This window comes from Abramis brama (genome assembly GCF_963993115.1).
Source record: "Abramis brama genome assembly, chromosome: 13".
In the NCBI taxonomy this organism is placed as follows: Eukaryota; Metazoa; Chordata; class Actinopteri; order Cypriniformes; family Leuciscidae; genus Abramis; species Abramis brama.
The window spans coordinates 26,328,724-26,352,801 of record NC_139975.1 but is presented as its reverse complement, the minus strand read 5'-3'; the positions used below and the strand labels follow the sequence as shown (position 1 = coordinate 26,352,801).

The window sequence follows — 24,078 nt, the reverse complement described above, 5'->3', positions numbered from 1 at the left end:
CTGTGATCGCAAAGCTTTAGTAAGTTGAATAAAATGCACCCATGTCCATATAAAGACTGCATTTGACAATGTCCACGCACAGTTTTTACTGTTTTGACACATGTAATGAATGAGAGCGTTTTTCACGCACTGATGAACAAGTAGGGTCAGTTTTAATTTCAAGTTGACTCCAAGCTATTTCAGAAGCAAATTCCCCATCAGTAGAGCTTAACGTAATTTCTTGATGGAATTTCGCTTTTTCTCTGTAACCAATCTTCTATTGATTTTAAATGATGTGTAGTCTGAGTTTTCTCGTTTGACTCAGCATCGACCCCTCATCCGAAGCATTAATGGCTCTGTAGACCACTGCTGTTTGCTGTTCCTGTCTTTGTGTGATCCAGACAGGACGGACGCACTGGCAAAGGAATATCGAATTATTGCAAAGACGTTTCCCTGACAGCGCCGTCGTTCAGAGTAAGAAATGTGTGCTGTGTGGGTGTAGTGTTTGAGTGCTGCTGAGGTTTCCATGCTGTTTCACTGAGATCTGGAGGTATTGCCACCTTCATTACCATCGCAGTTGTTGGTTTTCTGGCCGGGGGGCAAAAGCCCTGAGTGCTCGCAGCAGATGAGCACAAGGCTCTTTTGTAAACACTGCCAATGTCTTGTCAAGGAGAGACAGCATGCACACAGAGCCACACACGCAACACACAGTGTTGAGAAACAACAGACTACAGTCTACTTCTCATTTAAAGTATAGTTAAACTTGAGTGTGTTGCAAGATGTACTTTTCCTATACCAATTTAAAATGTAGAGACAACTATAAGTAATCATACAACAGTTCGTTCCGGTTCTCTATAAGATTTTTTTTTTACAAGTTGTGTTGTGTGTAACTTTACCCATAAACCCACAGCATAAGCGTCAGCAGTGTAATTATTTTTTTTTGGCACTTATGTTAACAGATGAGAATACTCAGATCTTGTGCAGTGCTGCTCATTTTAAGTGATAGTGCACTGTTGATGAAGTAAATGAATATGATTTGATGAATCATCGTCAAATTATTTCAGTTATTTCAAATAAAAGCGCACAAAGATATTGAGCAAGTGAATAAATACCAAGCAACTAAAGGCATCGACCAAGCGGATTTACTCTTCAGGTCTGCATTATTTTTCTAATAATTCAACGTCCCAACTTCAATTATTCCTTACTTTATATAACTATTGTACTATTGTAAGCATAATCACGCATTCTGTCTTAATATACCGAAATAGCACACTTTTTTCTCTCATTGTTTGTTTGATATGAGCATCGTGACTAAGCCGAAGATATCATTTACCTTCAACAGCTACACTCAACATTTCACTTCAGCTTTAAACGGCGATATCTTTTGAATATGTAACTTTGAGATTACGTTATTTGATTGTAAAATCAGAGCAGTAGGCTAATAATAACAATACTAATGACTTTTCAACAGCTTTTCAAACAGGTTTCCCAGACACTCCCCCATCTGAACTGCCAATGATCTGTTCCAAACTCACATAATTTGTTGAGTCATCATTTGTAGTGGGATTTGCATCTACCTATTTGAATTATGAAATAAAAATTGACACTATTTACTTTGTTAGCGCATATTACTGGTCTTGTGGTGAGCAATTAACCTGTGCAAGTTAATACACAGAGATTTTTTTTGCGCTAAAATAAAACCTCTATTCAATATTCCGTTTCACTTGGAAAAACGTCACAACACCGAAGTAAAGTCGGTTGCAACTTCCGGTTCACCCGGACTTCAATAAATCCAACCCGATCTCACGCCATTCGTACGTATTTTACGACGTGGCTAATTCATATGAATTCATACGACCTCACTCGTATGAATTCGTACGATTTTTGCTAAATTGTACATATTTTACAAGTTGCCCAATTCGTTATGAATTCGTACGAATGACCTACCCCTTAACCTGCCCCTAAACCTACCCATCACTGGGGTTTAGACAAATTTAGACAAATCGTACAAATTGGTCGTGAGATAGTGTTGATAAAACTGTGGCTTGCCCAGTGTTTACAACCTCCATTTATACTTTATTTAACACCGGTTTTGCTGGAAGTTTTTGTTCTCTTGAACATATGGCATGGAAACACTGCTTTATTTGCAAATCATAACTTGAAAGGATACAGACATTTCCAACTTAAATCAAGCCAATGCAAATCTACTCCGTGATGAGATACTCATCAGTCATTTAACGTTCCTGTCGAGCGTGTCAGCTCGCAAATGCATCTGATTCAGTTTTCGCGAGTGAACCGATTGTTTATATTGAGGTTCTTGTTAACATCCATTAAGGGAAATTATTTGAAATACAGAGGATTCTCTGGTGAAGTTGGAAAGGGCTGGCAATTGAGGAAAACAAAGACTCTCATTGTGCGTGTGAATAGCCTGCGCAGAGTGGTATAGCGCCCAAGTACCCAAATCTCTAGAACACACAGCGTCTTTTTAATATGACCCCATTAAACTGCATTTACACTGCTGCTAACACCTTACCAAGCAAACAAACACACACACAGGCATGGACGTATACCAGTCAAATGATGCTAACCTCTCTTTTGCTTGTATGAAACTTTTCATATATTCATTTTGGCCTGATTTTGCTTTGCAACAGGGCTGTATTTTACAGTTCAAGTCTGTATGAGTCATTACAAGCATTTATCAAGACTTTGTGGAGTGTTTTAAAGAGGCAGCTGACACTGAAGCACTTAAGTATGTTTAAGTACGTAATCTCTCCTTGTCTTGAAGTAAAGAAGGCCACGAGGGGAAGAAGAATGCTGCCCTTTTTCCCAAGATGCTCCTTCCAGGCAATTAAGTAATGGCCCATTACAAAGTCTCTTGTATCGTTTAAAACTTCGGAGTGCTGAAAATCACAATCAAAAAGTGAATGATCTCACTGAACCTCCTAAATACTTTAATCAAGGAATGATAACACTGTCACACTTTTATAGTGTACGTATATCAAAGGCAGCAATGTTTTTTGAGCTTGATGGCTGTTAAATATTTATCGCCACGGTGCTTCTCTTTTGTGTATCAACATTGTTTCACATTGTTCTCTTAAAATATTTTAAGAGAAGTTAAAATAGACACAGATGTGACGATTGTTTATATAGAGGAAGAACATATATATAGCGATAACATGAATGTGGTGGAGCAGATCATTTTGGTCTGGGTTAAATTGGATGAGAAATGGAACATGGTGTACAGATTTTGGTATGTAGGAAAATTATTGCTCAGTGTAAAATTTTAGAGATCTGTATTGAGATATATGAAATTATTTTTGTTGTATGCAATATGCGTAACCTGCATATGATGGATGCATTTATCCCAGCACACAGCATTGTTTTGGATGTTCGGTTCCGTCTCAAAATATGCAATACGTCATAAAAGCCGACCAATCAGGTTGTGAACGTATCCATATGCCTTTAGGTTCAGTGATAAAAATGCCAAACTGAACGCTAAGCAGACCAGGACTAAGGGCGTTTTCACACATATAGATTGTTGTTTTGTTCCGAAACAGGTACTTCATTTGTTACAATGTTGTATTTTCTTCTTGGTTCGGTTCTCTTTAATAAGGCAACCTTTCAAAGCGTACCAAAATGTGTTCACGCAAGTCACATGCGAGTAACTGTCCTCTTATTGGTCAGTGTTTGGTCTTATTGGTCTCTGCGTCATCCATCAAGATGATTGTCAAGTTCGCTCCATGAGATTATTGTGGCTTTATTTGTAAATGTCGAAACACACACAAACACTATACAAATGTAGCCGTCATTGCAGCTGTTAAACTACATTCGTATTAACACTACAGTAAATTTAAACGCGCTCTCTCTCTCTTGATCTCCCAGCGTTGTCTAGATTACACAACATTTTTAGATGAAGAGGTGCTCTTTTGGTTTTCAACTGTGGTAACTACTAATGTGCTCACTCACAGAATCAGACACAACTGCTATTTATATAGCACATTTCCCATTATGATTTATAAGACCATTTGGTTCGTTGGTCCGTTGGGTTTGATTGCTTTCACACCACAAGCGAATCGCCCCAGAGTTCGTTTGCAATCGGGCCGAAACCACATCGCTCAGGTGGTCCTGGAGCGATTGTTTTGGTGCGGATCCGAGCGCGATTGCCGTGTTCATATATGCCTAAACAAACCGAACCAAGAGAGAAAACGCACCAGGTTCCGAAACAAACGCTCAGGTGTGAAAGCACCCTAAAAGTTTGTTTTTTTTGGTCCGGACCAAACGAACCAAGCGAACCGAACTACAAGTTTGAACACATCCTAAAACTACTAGACATTTTAAAGTGTTTATATATCCAAACACATTAATTGGCTAGTAAAAGCTTTAACCGTCAATGTAAATACACAATTAATCCTTCATAAATGGCTTATTCATCATTTTAAGAAACCTTGAACGGAAAATGTCAGCAATTAACGCTTAAAATAAGAGTATTTCTCTCTTTCTCACCTTCCCCCGAGCTGTAGAATGTGTGTCTGGCCACGGTCCAGCATTCTCATGCTTCAGTCAAGCAGTCGAGCTCACACAACAGCTCTTTGTGTGCACCCCAGATGGATTTTCCCTCACATTGACCGAAGCACCTCTTCTGGGAGGTTCACCCACCCCTCTCACTCAAGAGTGTCCCTTTCAGATCTTTCACTTTAAAAACACTGGAGCAGAGCCCACACTGGCACACATTCCCATCCAAACACTGTCCGAGAACGCAACTCATGTCGTCAGTATAGTGAGGACGCAGAGACATGCCAGTGGACCCAGGTTTTACATTGCGCAAGTGATGACCCAAAATATTACCAAAATTGTTTATTGTGAGAAAGGGAAAAGTCCTTAAAATGATAAGGATCAGTAGTTGAAAATGCAGCAAAATTACTAAAAATTACTTTTCCAAATCTCAAGGAAACTTTTTGGATTGGACACAAGATGTTTGTTTTTCTCTTATACAAGTTTGATGCATAATTTTAGATTTAGTATTTTGTTTAGTACATTTTATCATTTGCATTTCACAGTTTTTCCCTAAAATTTGAAATCAAAATGGAAATTGTGTTTTTTAGGCTGTTTGCTTCAATGATATTAATATGTTTTCTAAAACTTTTGATGACTCATCTTGTCCACAAGGGCATGTTTAAACTTTTGTCCCATAACATGCACTTTAGAAGGACCATGTCTCCTTCCCCCTAAATTATAAATAGCAAGTAGCAAATCATGGTTTTGCTGGGATATAAAGCAAGCGAAAATCTGCTGCCTAGTATTTAATGATTTAATAATGCAATCAATAAATACAAAACAAATTGCTTTCATCAAACTATTTGTGCTTGTAAACTATTATGTACACTATCGCATGATATATTTGATTTTATTCATAATTCTTTTTTGAAAATGTCTTATTCAATCGCAGTTACCCGTTTAGTCAATAAGGTTTTATTGCTGACATTAGTGTTCAGGCTTTACCAGGTCAGAGGTCAGTTAGGCTGAGAAGATCTAGAATCAGATAAGGTCACATGTTAACGGTCCAGTGCATAATTCCACCAATGTTTTAATAGCCTTGCATGCCATGCTGTGGTCGTGCATCATTTAACATTATTTGTTTATTGACTGTTTATGTGGTTGAAAGCCATAACAGATGCATTTGCATTTTAGAAGAGCTGTACTGTCTGTTATTAATGTAGCAATTACATGTGAAATGAATGGAGAATGCTAATAGATTTTTCTCTCTACTTTTGCTTCCTGGGATTAACGTAGCCTTTAATTGTATCTGTGTACAAGAGAAGCACACATTTATTTATTCATTGTTGGAATACCTCTATATTCAGACTCTTTAAAATTAGGGTGCTGATACTTAGGAGGCTTTGAATAAAGGAAAAGATGTAAATGTAGTGATGAATACGAGAGTAAAGGCCTGAACATTAAGAAGAATGTTGCTTATTATGCAAATAATCAGTGGGGGGTGGGCTAGCATGCTTCTCTTCTGTAGGACGCTGTGCAACTAATGATGTGCCACAAAACCTAAAAGATAACGATTATTATAAAGGGACTCTTGTTGTGAGCAAAAGCAGACTAGTGTTGGACAGATATTTCTGGAGAGGAGAATACTGTATCTTTATGCCTGCACTAAATTCAGGAGATGTTTGCAAACATTATTTTATGGAAATCAGTACACAGGCACGGATAGGAATGGCACACAAACAGAACATTCTGAATAGATTCTAAATACAGCGTCTCGCCATTTCTGTGATCACACGTTGCCTGGTTTCATAAATATTGACTAACATCAAATGGAGAGTTGGCTTGCATTTCAAAACTATGTTAATGGTCTAGTCAGCTAAAGCTCATGATAAATACTCTGGTTCTTTATACTGACAAACACAGTCTTTAGAGCTGTCCATATTGAGAAGGCTTCACTCCCTGAATTGGTAGTCACAAAAATAATACACTTATGACGTTACTTTTGGGGTGTTGTGGAGCAGTTGGTGTGTTGTGGATTGTTTTATCTTTATCTTTTATCTTATAACCAATTTAGATTATGATATTCCAGTCCATTGACATTTTGCAATACAGTTGATTGTTCTTCCAATTAAATGGATAGTTCATCAAAAAAAGGAAACTTCTGTACTTATTTACTCACCTTCATGTCATTTCATACAGGTATGCTGTATTTTTTATTTTTTTTTATGAAATGTAAACAAACAAACAAACAAAAAATAATTTATAGAAAACGTCCATGTCTTTTCCATTTAATAACATCTATAAGCAGTATACAAGTAACTTTTTCCAAGTCTTCATAATTTCAAGCTTTATGTTAGTGAATTATTTTCATTATTCATTGATAATAATCTCCACCATCTGTTTATGAGGCACTCAAAAAACAGTGATGTTTGATGTTGCTCCCGTCCAGCCTGCTCCATATGCACCATAATTGAGTTATTTTATTTGGGGTGAACTGTTCTTTTAAAATACCTTCGTTAGGAATATGGCTGAATTATACATTTGTTTCATATAGTTTTTATTTTCTTACTTTCAGACTAACAAAGGGGATGCTCTGGCCAACCGGGTCCAAAACACACTTGGAAATTATGATGAAATGAAGGAGCTTCTGACTAGCCATTCCAACCAGAGTCACCTTGTAGGCATTCCTAAGAACTCTATTCCCCAGACTCCAGTGGAGAAGCCCGACCAGCCAGGCTTTTTCCCTGAGGCTCAGCGAAGCCGAGCTGCTCCCTCCCAACCTGGAGGCCACAGCACCTCTATGCCCCCACCCCCTGCCAACACCATGCCAAGTTCTAGCGTTGTACATGGACATCAAGGCAAAAAGTTACGGTCTTCAGACTGGTCACGAGGGGGTCACGGTTCAAGTGGAACCCAGACCGCTCAAGCGGTCAGCCGGGGAAAGCACTCCAGTCATGAGCAGACCTCTAGTAGACATGATCAGGACCAAGAGGACTCAAGTCCCAATCCCAGCGGACCTACAACTTCATCACACTCCAATAGGAAGCAGTCTGGCAAAGGACCAGCCACAGCCGAGATTGGCCTCGGAAAGTCTCCCGCTGAGCAGGACTCGTGCTCCCATGGCTCGAACTCACCAATGGCTTCTACGTCCCTGCTTCCTAGCGGCCTCTTGACGCCGACATTTCCTCAAGGTCTCCACTGCAAGCCCAGCAGTGCTGTGCAGCAGAAACCCACTGCCTACGTCAGGCCCATGGACGGCCAAGACCAGGTCCCCAACGACTCCCCAGAGCTCAAACCCCCTGTGGAGCTGGTGGAAGGGTACAACAGTGTGCCATTTGGAGGTCTGCTGGATACCAAAAGCAGCACGGCTGGGACCAAAGGGAAAATTCCTAAGCTGACACTGCCGCAATCCGGGGAGGTGAGTGTGACCATTTTCTGTCTTAGTTAAAGGGCAGGCTTCTTGCAGATGTTGTAATCATTTGCTCTCGTTTGGATGCGGCAGTAGTTGGACATGAACGGTTGGCAGATAGGCTTGGCTCTGTTGACTTTCCCCTGGCTAGGTCTGTTTTGCATTGAAACCTGGCAGAACGAGGAGCTGACATAATGGAGTGCTTCATTAATAATCAACTAATGAACCTCAGGCTTTCCTGTGAACCTACCTACTCTACAAGGAAGTCATCTTGTTGGTGTGTTTAAAGATCAATTTCTTTGTAGCTTAACTGGTTTGAATGGAGGGAAATTCTTACCTCAGTGATTTTCCCGTGCTTAGGTTGCTGAAGTAAGTTGATATTGGCTCTCCTTTGAGAGGAGAAACAATTCTAGAGTTAAAACTATTCAGAAGATCTGTGTAATTGAATGATGGATAATGACATGGGTCAATGTTATATTTGATTATATTTCCCAGTTATAGCCAATGCTTGAAAATGGTGACTTTCATAATAGTACTTCTGAACGAAATAATGCACCTCTTTGTTCAGTAAGTCATTGTAGGTGTTTTCCCATTATACGTAATGATCATATCTGTCATCACTGACTGTGTCTTAAATTGAAGTACTGTATATACGCTAATTCCTTTCTTCTTTATTTTGGGCCATGATTTGTGTGCATAGATCTATAATTACAGCAAACCAAAAGGCTTTACAATTAAATAAAATGTACTAAATATGGCTATAGATTGAAGCAATATGATGCTGTCAGTCAAGATGAGTTCACTGACAAACTTGATTCCTAATATAATCAAGAATGTTCAAAGAAATCTCCTTTGTAACTTTCATAAGACTTTCATAATTGTTCATTAAGCAACTATTCAGTAAGCACTGGTCCATGTGAAAGGTTGTCAACTAGATACAATCTGGTTTCACTGAGACGACCTGTCTTGACCTTTAACGTGGTAACATCTCAATAAGTCATGTTCCTTAAACACCTCTGAAGACCCTCCATGTCTAGAACATGTCACATACAAATTTTTTCACAGTGGATGGGCCCATATGTTTTGAATTTACCCTCCGGAGGTTAAGACACTGGAGCTTTATCACCGGCAATGTTAACTTCATTCCTTCTGTGGGACCAACACTTAGAGCAGAGTTCTGTTGACCTTGCTAGGGTTGTGATACATGAGCCACACTGAAGCCGTTTACAGGCCATGCAGTGCCGTCACTTCCTTTGAATGGCTGCCAGCAGGGGGATTTGATCCCATGGCGTTTTGTAGAGAGAAATAGCTGCATTTGAAAGCTCAGCATGGTCCTTTAGGATTTAGCCAATAGCTGGTCTTAGATTAAAGATAATAGATTGTGGTGGGCTAATGGTTCTGTTATTATGCTTTAGGCTCATGTTTAGCTCTTTAAAACCCCAGCAGCAACTAATTTATTTCTTCACTCTGAGGTGGTATCTTGTGAGAGGTAATTTCCTTGTATTTCCAGTGCCAGGTTTGAAAAATAGCCTCGTATCGATGCCTTAAGCTTGTTTGAGCAGTAGGTTGAAATTCCCATCCCTCTTACCTACGGGTTTAATCCAGATAAAGCAAACAAACCAAATAAGATAAGGTGCGGTAAACAAGAGTGGCATATGATTGAACAGGTTGACTTGCTGTTATCCAACCATGGCGAGGCAGCCAGCTGTTCTCCCTCTTTGTTCTATGGGGATCTCGACGACCATCGGGCTCCAAATTGCACTATCGCCCATCTTGAAGCATATGGTACGTTCGCACAGTACAGTTAAGCATGTGGCAAGAGTGAAAACCTGGGGAATTTTAATTGCTCTGAGAGTGCCCTCATACCGGTCAGCTTGCAGGGAAATGGAGATAGATGTTGTTATTGCAAAGAGGTGCAGGCATAGAAGACCCCCCGTAGGGTGGGCCCCAGCTGGGTCTACGCCATCTTTCCCACCCCTCCTTCTGACAGATGAGTCACTGCCTGAAAGTGAAAAGAGAGAGATGCAAAAAAGGGAAAAAAATAAATGGGAAAAAAACAGAGAGTAACGAAAACAGGACTAGTAGGATTAAAATGGAACGCAAGAGAGTACGGGTAGAGCCGCTCTTTCAAGATGGCTCTCAAGAGAAAAAAAAAAACATCTTCAAGGACATTGATTTGATTTTTTTCCACCCTGCCTTGCGTAGCTTTAGTTTGTTAAAAGGAGTGGATTCTGTTGAAGCGGCTCTCGTGGGATTCACCTGTACTGTGTTGTGCTGGCTACTTATTATTCCACAGCTCTTCAGGCTTATTTATCCAGGTTCACTCTGGCTGAGGTGTTGAATTGTGTGAAAGCCTTTCCTGATTGTATATCCTCCAAGGTTTTCTTTGTTGTCACATGAGCGGATGGTATTTTATTGTGCTCAAAAATTGGCAGAATGCTCCTTGGTTGCTTAAATCTTTTTTTCGAGACAGGAACTATTGTCAGTGGTAATGGTGCGATACACATACAAATCTTTCTAAGCTGGTTCTTTGTGATGATTCAGGCAAAACAAAACTGTGAAGAGGATGACATGATGGAACCAAAATAATGCAACATTTGAGACAGTTAATATCACACATTCAAAACTATAGGCATACAAGAGCAGCATTCAGCAACATATTTTCTTAACTGAAAAAATAAATGCAGAATGTGTGATGACCCAAAATGAATCAGTTAATCGTTTGCTTTTATCTAGTCATCAACCAGCTTTCTGAACTTTCAATGCCAATTGTCAATGTCACAATAGTTTTATGGACCTAGAGTAGAGTAGTAGAGTAGAAAGAGAGATGAGTAAAAAAATAAGGAACATTGTTTCGAAGTTTTTGAATGCAAACTCTTGTCACAGTAAGACTAAGAATCTATATAATGAAAATAGATTCAATTTTGATTCTAAGTGGCTTTTAATATACACATTGACATTTTCATTTGAAACCTGTGATGCAAAAAGGTCTGTTTCATTGAAACAAATCATTAACCAGTAGAGTAAAATGAATCAAACTTCTCTAATTGTGAGAGTCATAATAGCTTTATAGTGGCTTACTAACATAACTGTATTATCTTCAGACTGCCACACACTTCTGCACTGTTGAAAGAGTGACTCCTAAAACTGCCATTCTTTGGTTTGAAAAGCAGAAGCTTGTTCCCCTTGATAGGCATGAAATGTTCCCTTGTGCCACCCCACCACAAAATATTTTGACAGGTTGAGCACTCCGTAGAGTGATAAGACTGTGCTAAATGGTTCTGGAAGCATTCTGTTATCGCCTGGTGTATTGATTAGTGTCTAGCGTTGTGCTGCTCGCTGTGAAAGAGCGGCTCACTTTTTTTTTCTTTTTTTTCTTTTTTGTCAGTGTATGAGACATCGACAGACAGATAAGACTATTGATCCATCTAAAAACAGTTATTGCACCCAGTATCACCCAGTCTTTATGTGACTAATAGCTTTATCACTAGCTCCTTGAAGCGCAGATTTGACAAGACAATAATACCGGTTAAGATATAGCATGCTGGGCTATTCAAAACGATGCATCACACATGCTGAGAGATCATGCTTATGTTTTTGCGGGTTTGGTAATTCATTTTATTCAGTCGTTATTTTTATGATATACGTTTACATAAGATATTACATTGACAGAGTGAGTTATCTGTTGCGATAAAGTGTTATAAATCATATATTAATGTAATTATGTTGATATACAATTACACATTCATATTTATACACTTTGATAATATCAACTGTCATGTCAACCCATTTTGAATTTTGTAATATCCAGTGGTGTCTGAGAATTGTCTTCGGTTCAAAAGTATTCCTGGTCTGTTCTATGACTAAATATAGCAGTACCTGAAAGCAATCTCAGTGGGCAGCAGAGGTGAATGATGTCATGGCGTTCAGGACTGGAGTCTGGGTCGGGAGTCTGGCAGAGGAGTTCTCATCAAGCCACAGTCTCCTTTCTGATTGCTCTTTGTGATCAGATATAATGGAGACGCCGACATCTGCTGCATATAAATGCAGTCCCTCTGTTTCCTTGGCCTTGTCGATCCCAGATCAGAGCAGAGCGATTGCACGATCACCGGATAAGATCACAGTAAAATCTCAGCTGCTGATCATGTACATTAGCATTTAGTTTCCAAATCCTCACTGACCTCTGTAAACCTCTGAAGTTAAAGGTGAGGTTTCACCAAACTGCATAATGACTGTTTCCAAGCAAGTTTCCCAAACTCCTCATCTGCCATTGGCTGATCAAACACAGAGTCCCGCCCCAAACTCACACCATTGGTTGAGCCAGTGTTGCCAGGTCGGGATGCTCAAACAAACAGTGCAATGTTTTGAAAGCACAACAGTGTTTACACTTTATTTAGGGGAATCAACCTAAAGATGGCTTGCTTAGCCTGTAGTTGTCTCTGCAGTTAAACTGGGATAAACGAAAGATTTGACAATTTGACAAAGATTAGCAATGAACAAAAATATTCTTCACTTTTCACATAGTCATCTCACTTTTTTTTAATACAAGTTCATTTCATTCATTAAAAAGATGCATTTATATTAACTGCACGTTTAATAAAACAAAACTGTTTCCAAGACAAGTTAGCAGCTAATGTTTAATGCTAAATTCATTTGACTAATTAAGATTTAAAGTGTTAAAAACGAATTGGCCCATATAAGGTCTATTCATCCACTGATGACCGCAAGATGTTTTTTAGCGCAGTCTTCCTCAGCGATATAACAGTGGCGTCTATCAAAGACAGTCAATCGAGCTCTGCCCAGCCAAGCCGGGTTATTAAAACAGCGTTTGCCGTAACAGGCAGAGAAATCTTTATCTCGCATGGAGCCTCGGCTCCATCTCACAGGACAGGAAGTCATTTCCAGGAACATTTGATTACACCGGGCTGCCAAGACTCACAAAGCAAGACGCCACTTCCCCCCAGAAAGCATCCTCACCCACACTGAGTCATCTAGTGCTGGATCGTGTGCATGGAGCTGTAACGTAGACCGCACTGTGGTGTATTATAATGATTAATGGTTGTGCAATCATCTACGCATATTTCTGGAAATGTATATTTTAGAAGCAAGGATGTGTGTTTGAAAAGAGATGCATATGAGCAGCTCAATATAAATATATGCATAGCAATGTATGCACTCTACACACTACTACATCTCTACTTTTGAATATGGCACTCAATCTATGATACATGGACTTTATAGTTTTGTATATTATGCATTATTAGTTTGCGTCTTGGGTTAGGATATTGTATATTATTATAGATTAACTATATTGACATTTTAATTTTTTTGATTAGATTATATCATTATTTGCAATGCTTCATGGGATTGTAGCTCTTTCCCTCACTAAACATGTTAAGTACACATTCTTGTATATTTGTCTTTTTTGTAAATACACAGTATTGATGAGCTAAAAGACGAACAGCTGTGAAGAATGTAGTCAGTGTCCATTGTGACTGATGAGTGGCGGGAAACTAGAACAAAGGAACACAAAGGAACGAGTGAAAACCAAAACAAACTGAACATGACTGTGGCAGTTATGATTGACATTGTAACTGGTTTGTTTGGTTCATTGCTTATAATGCTTTAAAAAATACTTTTGGGAAAAATGTATGGAAAAAAATATTTCCGGAACCAACGCAGCTGAAAAAGTGGGCGGGCACTAATGCATTCTGTTACCTAATTGCACAACCAATCACAATCTGCCAATCATACACTCCAAATCCTCTCATCTTTTTCAGCTTCTTCAACAGTCTGCTCAACCTTGATGGTTCCACTTATCCAATTTCATATGGCTCTTTTGAATATTTGCTTGTTTACAGTTATGCTAGCCAGTCCCAAACACAGTGCTTCCTCTCCAGAGAGGCTAATGAGCTGAGACGAGTGAACAGGCAGTGATCTTTCAGCGGTGCACTGGTGAGGAAACAAGGATGCAAGTCTCTGGTTTGATTAGCTGCAGAAGCGAAATAACCTGAGCACAGTGCAAGTCTGAGATAAGTTAACAGGGTGTCCGTGGATCCCAGAACATACTCCCTTTCTATAGTGTTGACTGACTGAGAATGCCATATACAGTATACTGCTGTAAAGTAACCTATTTACTGATTTGATCATGTTTAGTGCACAGCTGACATGGGTTTTCCAATTACATATGCCATTATGTAAAGAGCAGGATTTGACTCAAGTGTTACTGCATCCAGAATGAATGACTAATTACTTGGATCAGTATTCTGAAGTGAAAAGCATGGTAACTCTCTAGTAACGACTGAAGTCATTGTAAGATTTTGAGGTTTTTGTAAGGTTTTGGATATAAATTGCATCTGACAGATTTGGTAACACTTGAGTCATTACTAGTAGATTACCATGATCTTCACTTTAGAATTAATTATACATTATGCATTACTCATTAAATTATAAACCAGTATATAGTAGTTCTTAGTAGTCCTCTGTGAGGTATGAAAAACAAAATGTAATAGTGTATTTAATAGTGAACTACCTCAGTCAAATGAGTGTTATAATTTACTAATTCATGAATGTGAGTTTTTTTGTTAATATAGTTTTGTTAATTGAGTTTTGTTAGTTAATAGTAGTTAAATGTTAATTTTGTATTACTCATTTGTTCCTGTCTGGCCAATATCTTATTCTGTTACTAATTTTAGTGGAGACTGATATGTATTTTTCAATGGCTGATGGTGATACATCAGTTTATATATACAGGTCAAGGCAATTTTGGAGCTCTGGTGACATTTTGAGGTCTTCTATTTGTAAATTTGTTTAGCTGATGTGACTAACTGATTGTTTGAGCAAATTATGCAAAAGCATAGGGACGTTAGTTATAGTTTTCAGTATTTAATCACATAGACATTATAGCAAAATTAAAATTACTTAAGGTGTTTTATGATCAGGATATATTTCAATGCCAGTGAGAGCTATACATTTTCCTTGAATTAACAGGTAAATACTTATTTAAAAAAAAAAGAAAAAAGATGCTAACGTCCTACAAGTGGGACTGTATTACAAAAAGTAAATGACACATTTTTCTAAGCACCTCAGCAATGTTTCTCGAAAGTCTAGAGCGTTTGTTCAGCAGTCTATGTCTTTACTCATGAGCCAGTGCCATCACGCCTGACCAAACATGCTGATCCTCAATATCTCAGTGTGTCACTACAAGCGGCCTTTGCACTCGCTGCAGGCTCTGCGCTAAAGACTTCTAATATGACTCAAATGGATACAGAAATGTACTTAGAGAGAGGAGATTGTTAAGAAGCACATTTACATAGAAGAATTGATGTAGTTTCAGCAAAGGCAGGAGTTCATTTGTAGGTGGGCCTGGGGAGAAATGATCATAGTTGACAACACTTAGTTGCATCTCAGAATTAGGTCACCCTGCCTCTCTCTCTCTCTCTCTCTCTCTCTCTCTCTCTCTCTCTCTCTCTCTCTCTCTCTCTCTCTCTCTCTCTCCTTCTCAGTCATGCATGATGGGCTGTTCTCATCAGCCTTTGTTTAATATCGCTTCAGAATTAATTTGGACTCATTAATGGGACTCTTTGCTGTGAACACACTGATATAGTCAGTAATGTGGCTAATAAACATAAAACGATTTGCTGCAGAAGTCTGTTTCAGCAAGCATGAAAGGATATAAATATGAAAAAGGAGAAAAAATACAGGAAATAAACAATAATGGTATTGTAAGCAACGCTATATTGTTATTAATTTCTATCTACCATTCCATAAATTTAATATTATTATTAATTATATAAGTTGCGGTAATTATGTTCCCTCTAATATTATTCGGTAACACTTTATTTTAGAGTGTCCTTGCCACACGTTATATGTAGTTACTAAATTATAAATGATGCATAATTACATGCAACCCACCCTAAACCTAACCCCATAGTAAGTTGTTAATTAATAATACTCAGTACTTATAATTACACTGTAACAAGGGCACATTAAAATAAAGTAACATGTTGTTATTGTTCTTTTATTCTCCACGCATATCAAATAAGTTCTCATTTGTAAAATATCATTTATATTTATTCTTTATTTTGAAATAATTCTGATTCTGACTGAATTCGTTCTAAAATGCTATTAAATGCACACATTTAATTGCACATTCTATATTAATTCACCAAGTTGTACTGTAATGTACAGTTACTAATTATATTACTTGCCACTAAAATGTTTATTCTGATTATTATTATTAATAACTTCAACTTGCAAATGAACAATGGTCAAGTTAAGTCAAGTCACCTTTATTTATATAGTGCTTTTTACAATACAGATTGTTTCAAAGCAATTTTACAGAGATAACAGGAAAATAATGCAACAGAGTTTGTCTAGAAGAAAATAGCGTCATAGTCCAGCTTTAGTTCATATATATATATATATATATATATATATATATATATATATATATATGAAGACTTCAGATGCAAAAGCCTCTCTGGAGAAAACCGTGATGTCATCGTCCAGCTCAGTTCAGTTCTCATGGTGTCAATGCAGGCAGATCAAAAATATTGTTGAATATTAAATGAAATGGTGTCTATTATCATATTGCATTTGCTGCCATATAATAATTGGTAGCTTGAGCTAATGTATTTAGTGATCTTACAATTGTTCAGGGGTTTCTCGTTAAAGAATGCCTCTTATCTGTAATAAACTCACTGTAGCACACAGCCTCGAGTGGCTTATAAATAGGATATTGCCTATAAAAAAGCCCCAGTTGTCACTCCTCCAAAAGTTGTGACATGAACTATTGAATTTATCTAGCAAAAAGTCTAAAGAACATTCAGAAAAACAAACAAAACAGGGGCATGCATTGATTTGTATGCAGAGACCAGGTCTGCGTGATGATGTGCTGTTGTCCCCTGACGTGTACCGGCTCCCCTCGGCACATGTAGTTTGACCTTGAAGATATCATTTGGCCCAACACAAGCCTCCTCAGACGGAGAACTAGCGCTCTGTGACCGCTAGTTAATGAGTTCTATACACACTGCTAGCCGACCCGAAGCCAGCACAACCGTACCCTCGACCAGACGCTAATCAGGCCAGGCTACTTCCCCTCACAGACGTGTCACACACGTGCCCAGGCGGATTAACAGGAAGATGAGAGAACGCGTCCACACTGAAAGATAGAGAGAAAGAGAGAGAGAGGGTTATTAGGAGGCTTTACCATCCAAAGTAACAGCTGGTATCATTTGCATAATACTCATCATTTTACTAGGCTTCTTGTCAAATCATGATGGAAAAAAAAAAATGTATACAAAAACTAGTTCATTAGCGCTTCCAAAAACAGATTTTATCCAGTATTTACAAGAATCCATGAACAATATCTGTACCTAAGCATCTGTAGTAATATTTCATGCTATTATGTGTCAGATTCACAGATGCTTTAATTATTTGGTGTTTTAAGCTATTCTGTTAATGGTATTCATATATAACATTGTATATAATGTCATTTGTCATTCTAAAGAATATATATGCACTTTAATGTAAAAAAAAAACCCTCATTAGTGGCATTCGCAACATAATTTTAAAGTGATGGACTTTTTTTCTTCATCTAATCATCTGTAAGACAAAAACAATCACATAGTTTAATATTTATTTATAAAGATGTTTCATTGCTCTGTTAATGACTATATCAAATGTGGTATGTACATGGAAATTGTGAGAACATCTTCTGCTTTGCTTTTAAGTAGGTTTCACCCCCTGTGGTGAAAATCAAGTTTTTAATGTTGTTTATATGTCTATGTGGTGTTTTTAATATGCTTTAAGACAAACCATGTACAAATTCATCAGTCAACACCATTGTTGAGTATTTTCTCTTTAAAACTGCAGTGAACCAAAGACAGTCTCAAAAACACGGTTTGAAATCACTGATGTTTCTGACGTCACAAACTACCTTGTAACCAATCACGTCAACGTGTGATCGTCAACGAATGTATCTCTGAGCTGGTGTGAGTGCGTGGAGACGGGGCTAATTTGCATATTCATAGAACCGCGTATACTAAATGAGGCAAGGGTGTAGAGTTACATTCAAGCTATTTTAAGGCATGAAGACATTTCTTTCAAGGAAAAACATTTAAATACAGGATGTCATTTTTGTTATCAAAGATGAGTTTTAAAGGAAATAATTATTGACTACAGGGGGACTATTATTTAACAAATTAAAAAAAAAAAAAAAACATCTTAATAAATTCTTCAATACATTTTTTGCTTATATTGCAAACATAGCATCTCACCTGAACTGCATTTTGCATGTAGCCATTGCTGACAGGCATGCAGGTTTTATGTGAATTAGTTATTCTCTCCATTTGTATCCCATCAACCCCTGGCCATTTGTGGTTACGTGTTGTGGAAGGTTCTCAATGAAACTGGCTTCATAAAGGGAAACCGCAGCAGATTTGCTTATTAAATTAACCCATCTCTGCTTGACTGCATCATGGCTGGGAGGCAGAGGACTGCTGGGACCACGTAAAACCTGGATTGGACCCTCATAGCAATAAAAAATGCATCTTTTCCCTTGTCTCCATTAGACCAGGTTTTGTAGTGTATTTTAGCCACTATAAATAAAAGCAGAATGACAAGTCCGCACCATTAGACTGTAGGTTAGAACGGTGTGACTGCATCAAGACATGGTAAAAACAAAACATCTTGTAGTAGAGGATCCACATTTTCCCCACGCCACAGCTTAAGGTCAGAGCTGCATTATTTCAGCTGCATTTATCTTTTTCGAGTGACATTGTGAACTACAAAACCATCATGATGTATGGTGCCTTTCAGGGGTGGATATTCATTGCTGCTACTGGCTTCAAGCCAGCCAATTTAAGGGTTTTGAATCAGATTACCATATTGTTTAAGGTAATATGGCTTCTGGTTACCTTGAAGTCAAGAAGCTTTTAGGTTGCTTAAACACTAGAGTGTAGAGACAGTTTCAATAAGAATGATGCACCACAAGGAAATAGAAGAGAAAATTGGTAACACTTTATTTTGATGGTCACCTGTAGACATTCTGTTAACGATATGTAAGGCTGAACCAATTCTCTGGAGTATTAGTAGAGCTTAATATCTGTTAACGCTTTATTGTGATGGTCCCATAAAACCAAAAGTTGAGAAAATGTCAATGTTTTCTTGAATGCTCTGATGTACGCAACCGTTGACCAATGGTAATTTCAAACAGGTTGGTCCTGATGTCAGTTTCACTGTATTTTTTGTTTCATATAAGGCACATCATCCTCAAAATGAATCTTATGCATAACTGTCAAATCCTCCATCAAGTATTTATTTTCTGTTTAAGTGCTCTAGTGTAAACCAGATACACTAAATGTAATCATACACGGGGCAACTTTTTGAGCAATGTTGCTGGTCAATGTTGCCGTCAATGGGCAACCAGGTGAGACACAGGGCCCACGACCGATCTAAAGTATCCAGATAGAAAGTTGTTGCCCATTCCCAATGGGAAAGTGCCCAATCAACATCGCTCAAAAAAGCTGCCCCTTGTATCATCACCTAAAGATTACATAGAAATCGATTTAAATGTCGTTTAGTGAAAAATGTAAATGGACCTAACACACATCCCTGTGGAATACCATGTATTAAGTTGTTTCAGCTTTGAGCCCTGTCAGTTTAATGCCAGTTAAAACCCTAAAACCCCCAATTATTTCCCCCACAACCTCAGCGGTCGACCCTCTCCTCGTCGATTCACTTGTGAAAAAAGCACTGGCACTCTAGGCATTACAAAACAATACATAATGCTGCCTACTGGTGGGTATTTAGTCTTTTTAATTTATTTTGGATGCTCAGTGCTATTGTAGAATATCTGGGGTGCCTTGTAATGAAATACCCGCTGTGCAATTTTGCAAGTGTGTCAAGCAGAGCATGACCAGATATGCAAATTCAATACAGAAGTGGCAAAGTGGAATTTTGAGTATTTTTCACATCTGGGGGCTGTTAAAAGCAGTTTTGAAATCAATGAATGCATAATAAAGAGGTGTCCACACTAGATTGAAATCCCAGTTTGTTGGCTATAAAAACTAGTTTGTTGTCTCCAGTCTGTCTCTTTTTCACAGAGTGGCCTCACACAGCATGCCGTGTAATTGTATAACAAATTGCAGATGAGGAATGGAAATTCCAACGGATGGGTTCCTGTCTGATGGTGTATCGGTCTCGCTCTCTCTTTCTGTCTGGTTCCTCACAGAGAGAGGAATGGTCATGTGACCAGCACCCCACCAGCCAATCTATCTCTACATATCAAGGTCAGATCCATTTTTCTTGGAGTAACCACCCCCTGCGGTGCTAGCACATAAATTCGCGCCCACCTTCTTTTTGTTTACCCTTGCTTTACCAAAAAAGAGGCTTTCAGAATGGTAAAAACAGTCATGAAAATGTAATTTCCTTTGCCTGTTTATCATTCCAAAATATTCACACCCGATTGATGACGATGATAACATTGAGTCATAAGAGATGCTCTTCCTGTTACTATAAATACAAATGCTGAGCTGAATGCTTGAGCAAGCGGACACACAAGTGCACACATCAGCTCAAAAACGTACGCCATTACCATAGAGACTTATAATAACGACTTTGATGAGGATGCAAAACTCGGTGCATGTTGTACATCATTGTCCGTGGAGAAACTAGGTGTCGTTAGAAAGTGCATCAGCAGTGATTCTCAGGTCAGCTTGACACAGAAGCAGGTGGTTGATGACTCAGGCAAACTGGCTTTTGTTTATTCGAAACCCGAGTCCAGCATCCACCGGCTCCCCCGTGGCTCAAATGTGATTGATGACACTAATTACCATGTCACTGCTCATTTCAAAACCTTGATCTCTGAGCATGCGGCTTTGGCTCATCTCCTGTATACACACACCTTTAGCCAGGGTCCATGTCACCTGCCCCCCCCCCGCACTCCCCCCTCCCCCCCCCCTCCCCCCCCTCCTCCCCCCCCTCCTCTCTCTCTCTCTCTCTCTCTCTTTCTCTCTCTTTCTCTCTCTCTCTCTCTCTCTCTCTCTTAATTTCAATTTCAAATTAGCTTTATTGGCATGACTGTGTAAAATAGCACAATACTGCCAAAGCAATACAAACATATAGATAAATATGGGGGGGGGGGGGGGGTATATATATGTAATATATATTACATATGTAATATATATGACATATATATGTAAATATATTACAATAAAAAAAATTAAAAAAAATAAGTACAGAGAGTAGTTTAAATGGAAAAGAGGATTCAGCCCTTGTCCCTCACATTCTTCCTTCTCTCCCAAAATATAAGACAGTTTGTTTATGAGGCTTGCTTGTTGGAATTGAGGTAAAATCTGTGCTATTTGTGTGAAAAAAGTGTCTCTGATGTTTTTATACTTGCTGCACTCGGTGAGGAAGTGCAGATCGTCCTCTACGACTCCATCAGATCATCAGTGTCTGAACTGAATTGTTGAATTAATTTGATGTTTTTTCCACTAAATATTGCATGGGGTCGCTCTCTGTGTGTCCTGCCCTGTATCTGAGAGCGCAGTGATGGTAACTCTCTGACGGCGCGTCTGATCAGAACTTTACGGCTCTCTTCTGGATTTCAGATAGGAGAGGGAATCTGCCTAATTCTGCCCGGCAACCCAGACTTGGAGCATTTCTGTGAGTTCCCAGGATGTTCTTGCAGAACTCAAGGTGGAAAATGTCAACAGGGGTTTTGTCCCAGGATTCGTAATTTAATTTAAATGTGGGGCCCCAGATTTCACAGCCATATAGAAGGATAGGTTTGATGATGCTGTCAAAGAATTTCAGCCACAGTTTAATGGGTGGGTTCAATTTGAACAGGGGTTTTCTTATACTATAATAAGCCCTACGTGCTTTATCAGTCAGATCTTTTATTGCAGTGTCAAATTTTCCAGAAGCTGAGATTGTCAGACCCAAATAGTTATAACAGGTGACATGTTCCCCCAGGTGTAAATTTATATTTCTTGTCAGTAAGGCGAGTTTTTTTTTTCTGAAAGATCATTCATTTGGACTTCTCCATGTTTATTGGTATGGCCCAGTCGCTGCTGTACTGTTCTAGAAGCGAGAGGCTTTGATACAGTCCCTCTTCATGAGGAGACGGCAGCAGAAGATCGTCAGCGTACAGGAGGCTTTTGATTTCTCTGTCCTCGAGGGTCAGACCAGGACAAGAGGACTTCTCAAGTGTTGATGCCAATTCATTAATATAGATATTAAATAGAGTCGGGCTGAGGCTGCAGCCTTGATGGACTCCTTTAGTTTGACTGAAATAATCAGTAAGTTTGTCATTAATCTTAACACCGCATTTGTTCCCATTGTATATGTCCTTTATGATGTCATATGTCCTTCCTCCTATTCCACTTTTTAGGAAAAGTCCATTATACCATACTGTATCAAAGGCTTTTTTTTTTAAATCAATGAAGCAGCCAAATATTTTCCCTTGTTTTGTTTGCTGGATGTGTTTTTGTATGAGTGTGTGGAGTGTGTAAATGTGATTTGATGTTCCCTGTTTAGGCATAAATCCAATTTGACAATTGTTAAGAATCTTGTGTTCCTGAATGAACTGAACTAATCTGTCATTGATGATGGAACAGAATAGTTTTCCCAGGTTGCTGCTCACTGTGATGCCCCTATAATTATTTGGGTCGTACTTCTCCACCTTGTTTAAAAATTGGTGTAATCAAATTTTCTTTCCAGATCTCAGGAAAGTGTCCTGATTTGAATAATTTCAGAATTGCATCTTTTAATCACTCTCTTTTCAAATTTTCTATCTCTATCTCTATCTCTATCTCTATCTCTATCTCTATCTCTATCTCTATCTCTATCTAATGTTTGTTGCCCGTGTTCTACAGGCCTCCTATCCTCAACCTCCACCATCTATCTGAGCTTACTGACTCCCTCCTCTCTTTCCCCAATACTTTAATTGGAGATTATTAGGCTGGATTTGCATGAGCTTACATGGCCTGCATTTTTCTCTCTCCTCAAATCCAATCTCAAATCCACTGGTTTAGGGAAATAAGCGCTGAGTGAGCTGCAGGGAATCTGGTGCGTAGCAGTAGAGAGCATGTTTTGTAATACATGACAATAAATGACAAGAGCTTTCTCAAAATTACAAGCTACAATCTGATTGGTTGGCTTTACATAGTTCCTGGGACCTGTGGTGCACAGATTTTTGGTATTGATATACTAATTTATACATAATCTGGTCACTTAGTTTGCACGTCGGCACGTCGGCTTGCTGAAGAGATACTAGAGGTAGCGCCGTCATATCTGGCTATAACATGTCATATTGCCTATAACACGCTTTCACATGTTTATTTTGTTGTAACATATTGGGAGGAGTCAAATTTACACATGTGGTTTCAACAACCAGATACATTTACACTTGTCCAGTCTTGTCTGGAATGCACCTCCTGAAGGGCTTTGATCGGATTTAAATCTGTCTCTAAAGTGTTTCAGATTGCATTTACACCTGGTCACGATCGGATAGCTATCCAGTAGGGGTGTAACGAGACCCTCATGTCACGATTCGATACATATCACGATACTGAACTCACGATACGATATCATTGCGATACTCCAAGACATATGGTAAAAGGTTAACAAAAAGTGAACTGATGATTAAAAGGCTGAATTTGGTTTTACATTGTGGGTGTTAATGAATAGGCTTGGACTTAGTGCTGGAAACCCAATTCACAGGACAATGGTGAAACCAGCATACATATTAATGATTCTGAAGCTAAAAATACAGAATTATTTTAGACGAACATGCTTGCACTCTGGCTAGATACATTTAAAATAATGTAGTACACTTTTTACTGGTGATATAAGACATTTGGCATTATCAGGACCCACAAATATTCCCCATTGCATTGTTATACATTATATTCAACACTATATATAGTAGTTTAATGTAGTACTGACACTAAAACTCTGTAAACTAGATTTTTTTTCTCACACAGAAATTTCAATTTTGGGTGAATTATACATAATACATATTGGTGCATTTTTGTCTTGCGATATATTGTGACACAATATATTGTTACACCCCTACTATCTGGTCAGAGAAAATGCATGAAGTTACCAGTTGTAAACAGACCCTAGTAACACTTTATTTCAATAGTCCCCTTTAGACATACTTACTACAAGTAACTTTGCAACTACAT

The 24,078-nt window shown here is 38.5% G+C and overlaps 1 protein-coding gene across 1 annotated transcript in view; it reads left to right on the top strand.

Annotated features, from left to right (window-relative positions):
- aff2 (AF4/FMR2 family, member 2) overlaps positions 1 to 24,078 on the top strand; it is a 233,243-nt gene that overhangs the window by 67,200 nt on the left and 141,965 nt on the right. Inside the window, exon 3 of the mRNA XM_084133214.1 lies at positions 7,049 to 7,891. Within this exon, the coding sequence (XP_083989340.1) occupies positions 7,049 to 7,891 (843 nt within the window). The remainder of the gene's footprint in view (positions 1 to 7,048; positions 7,892 to 24,078) is intronic.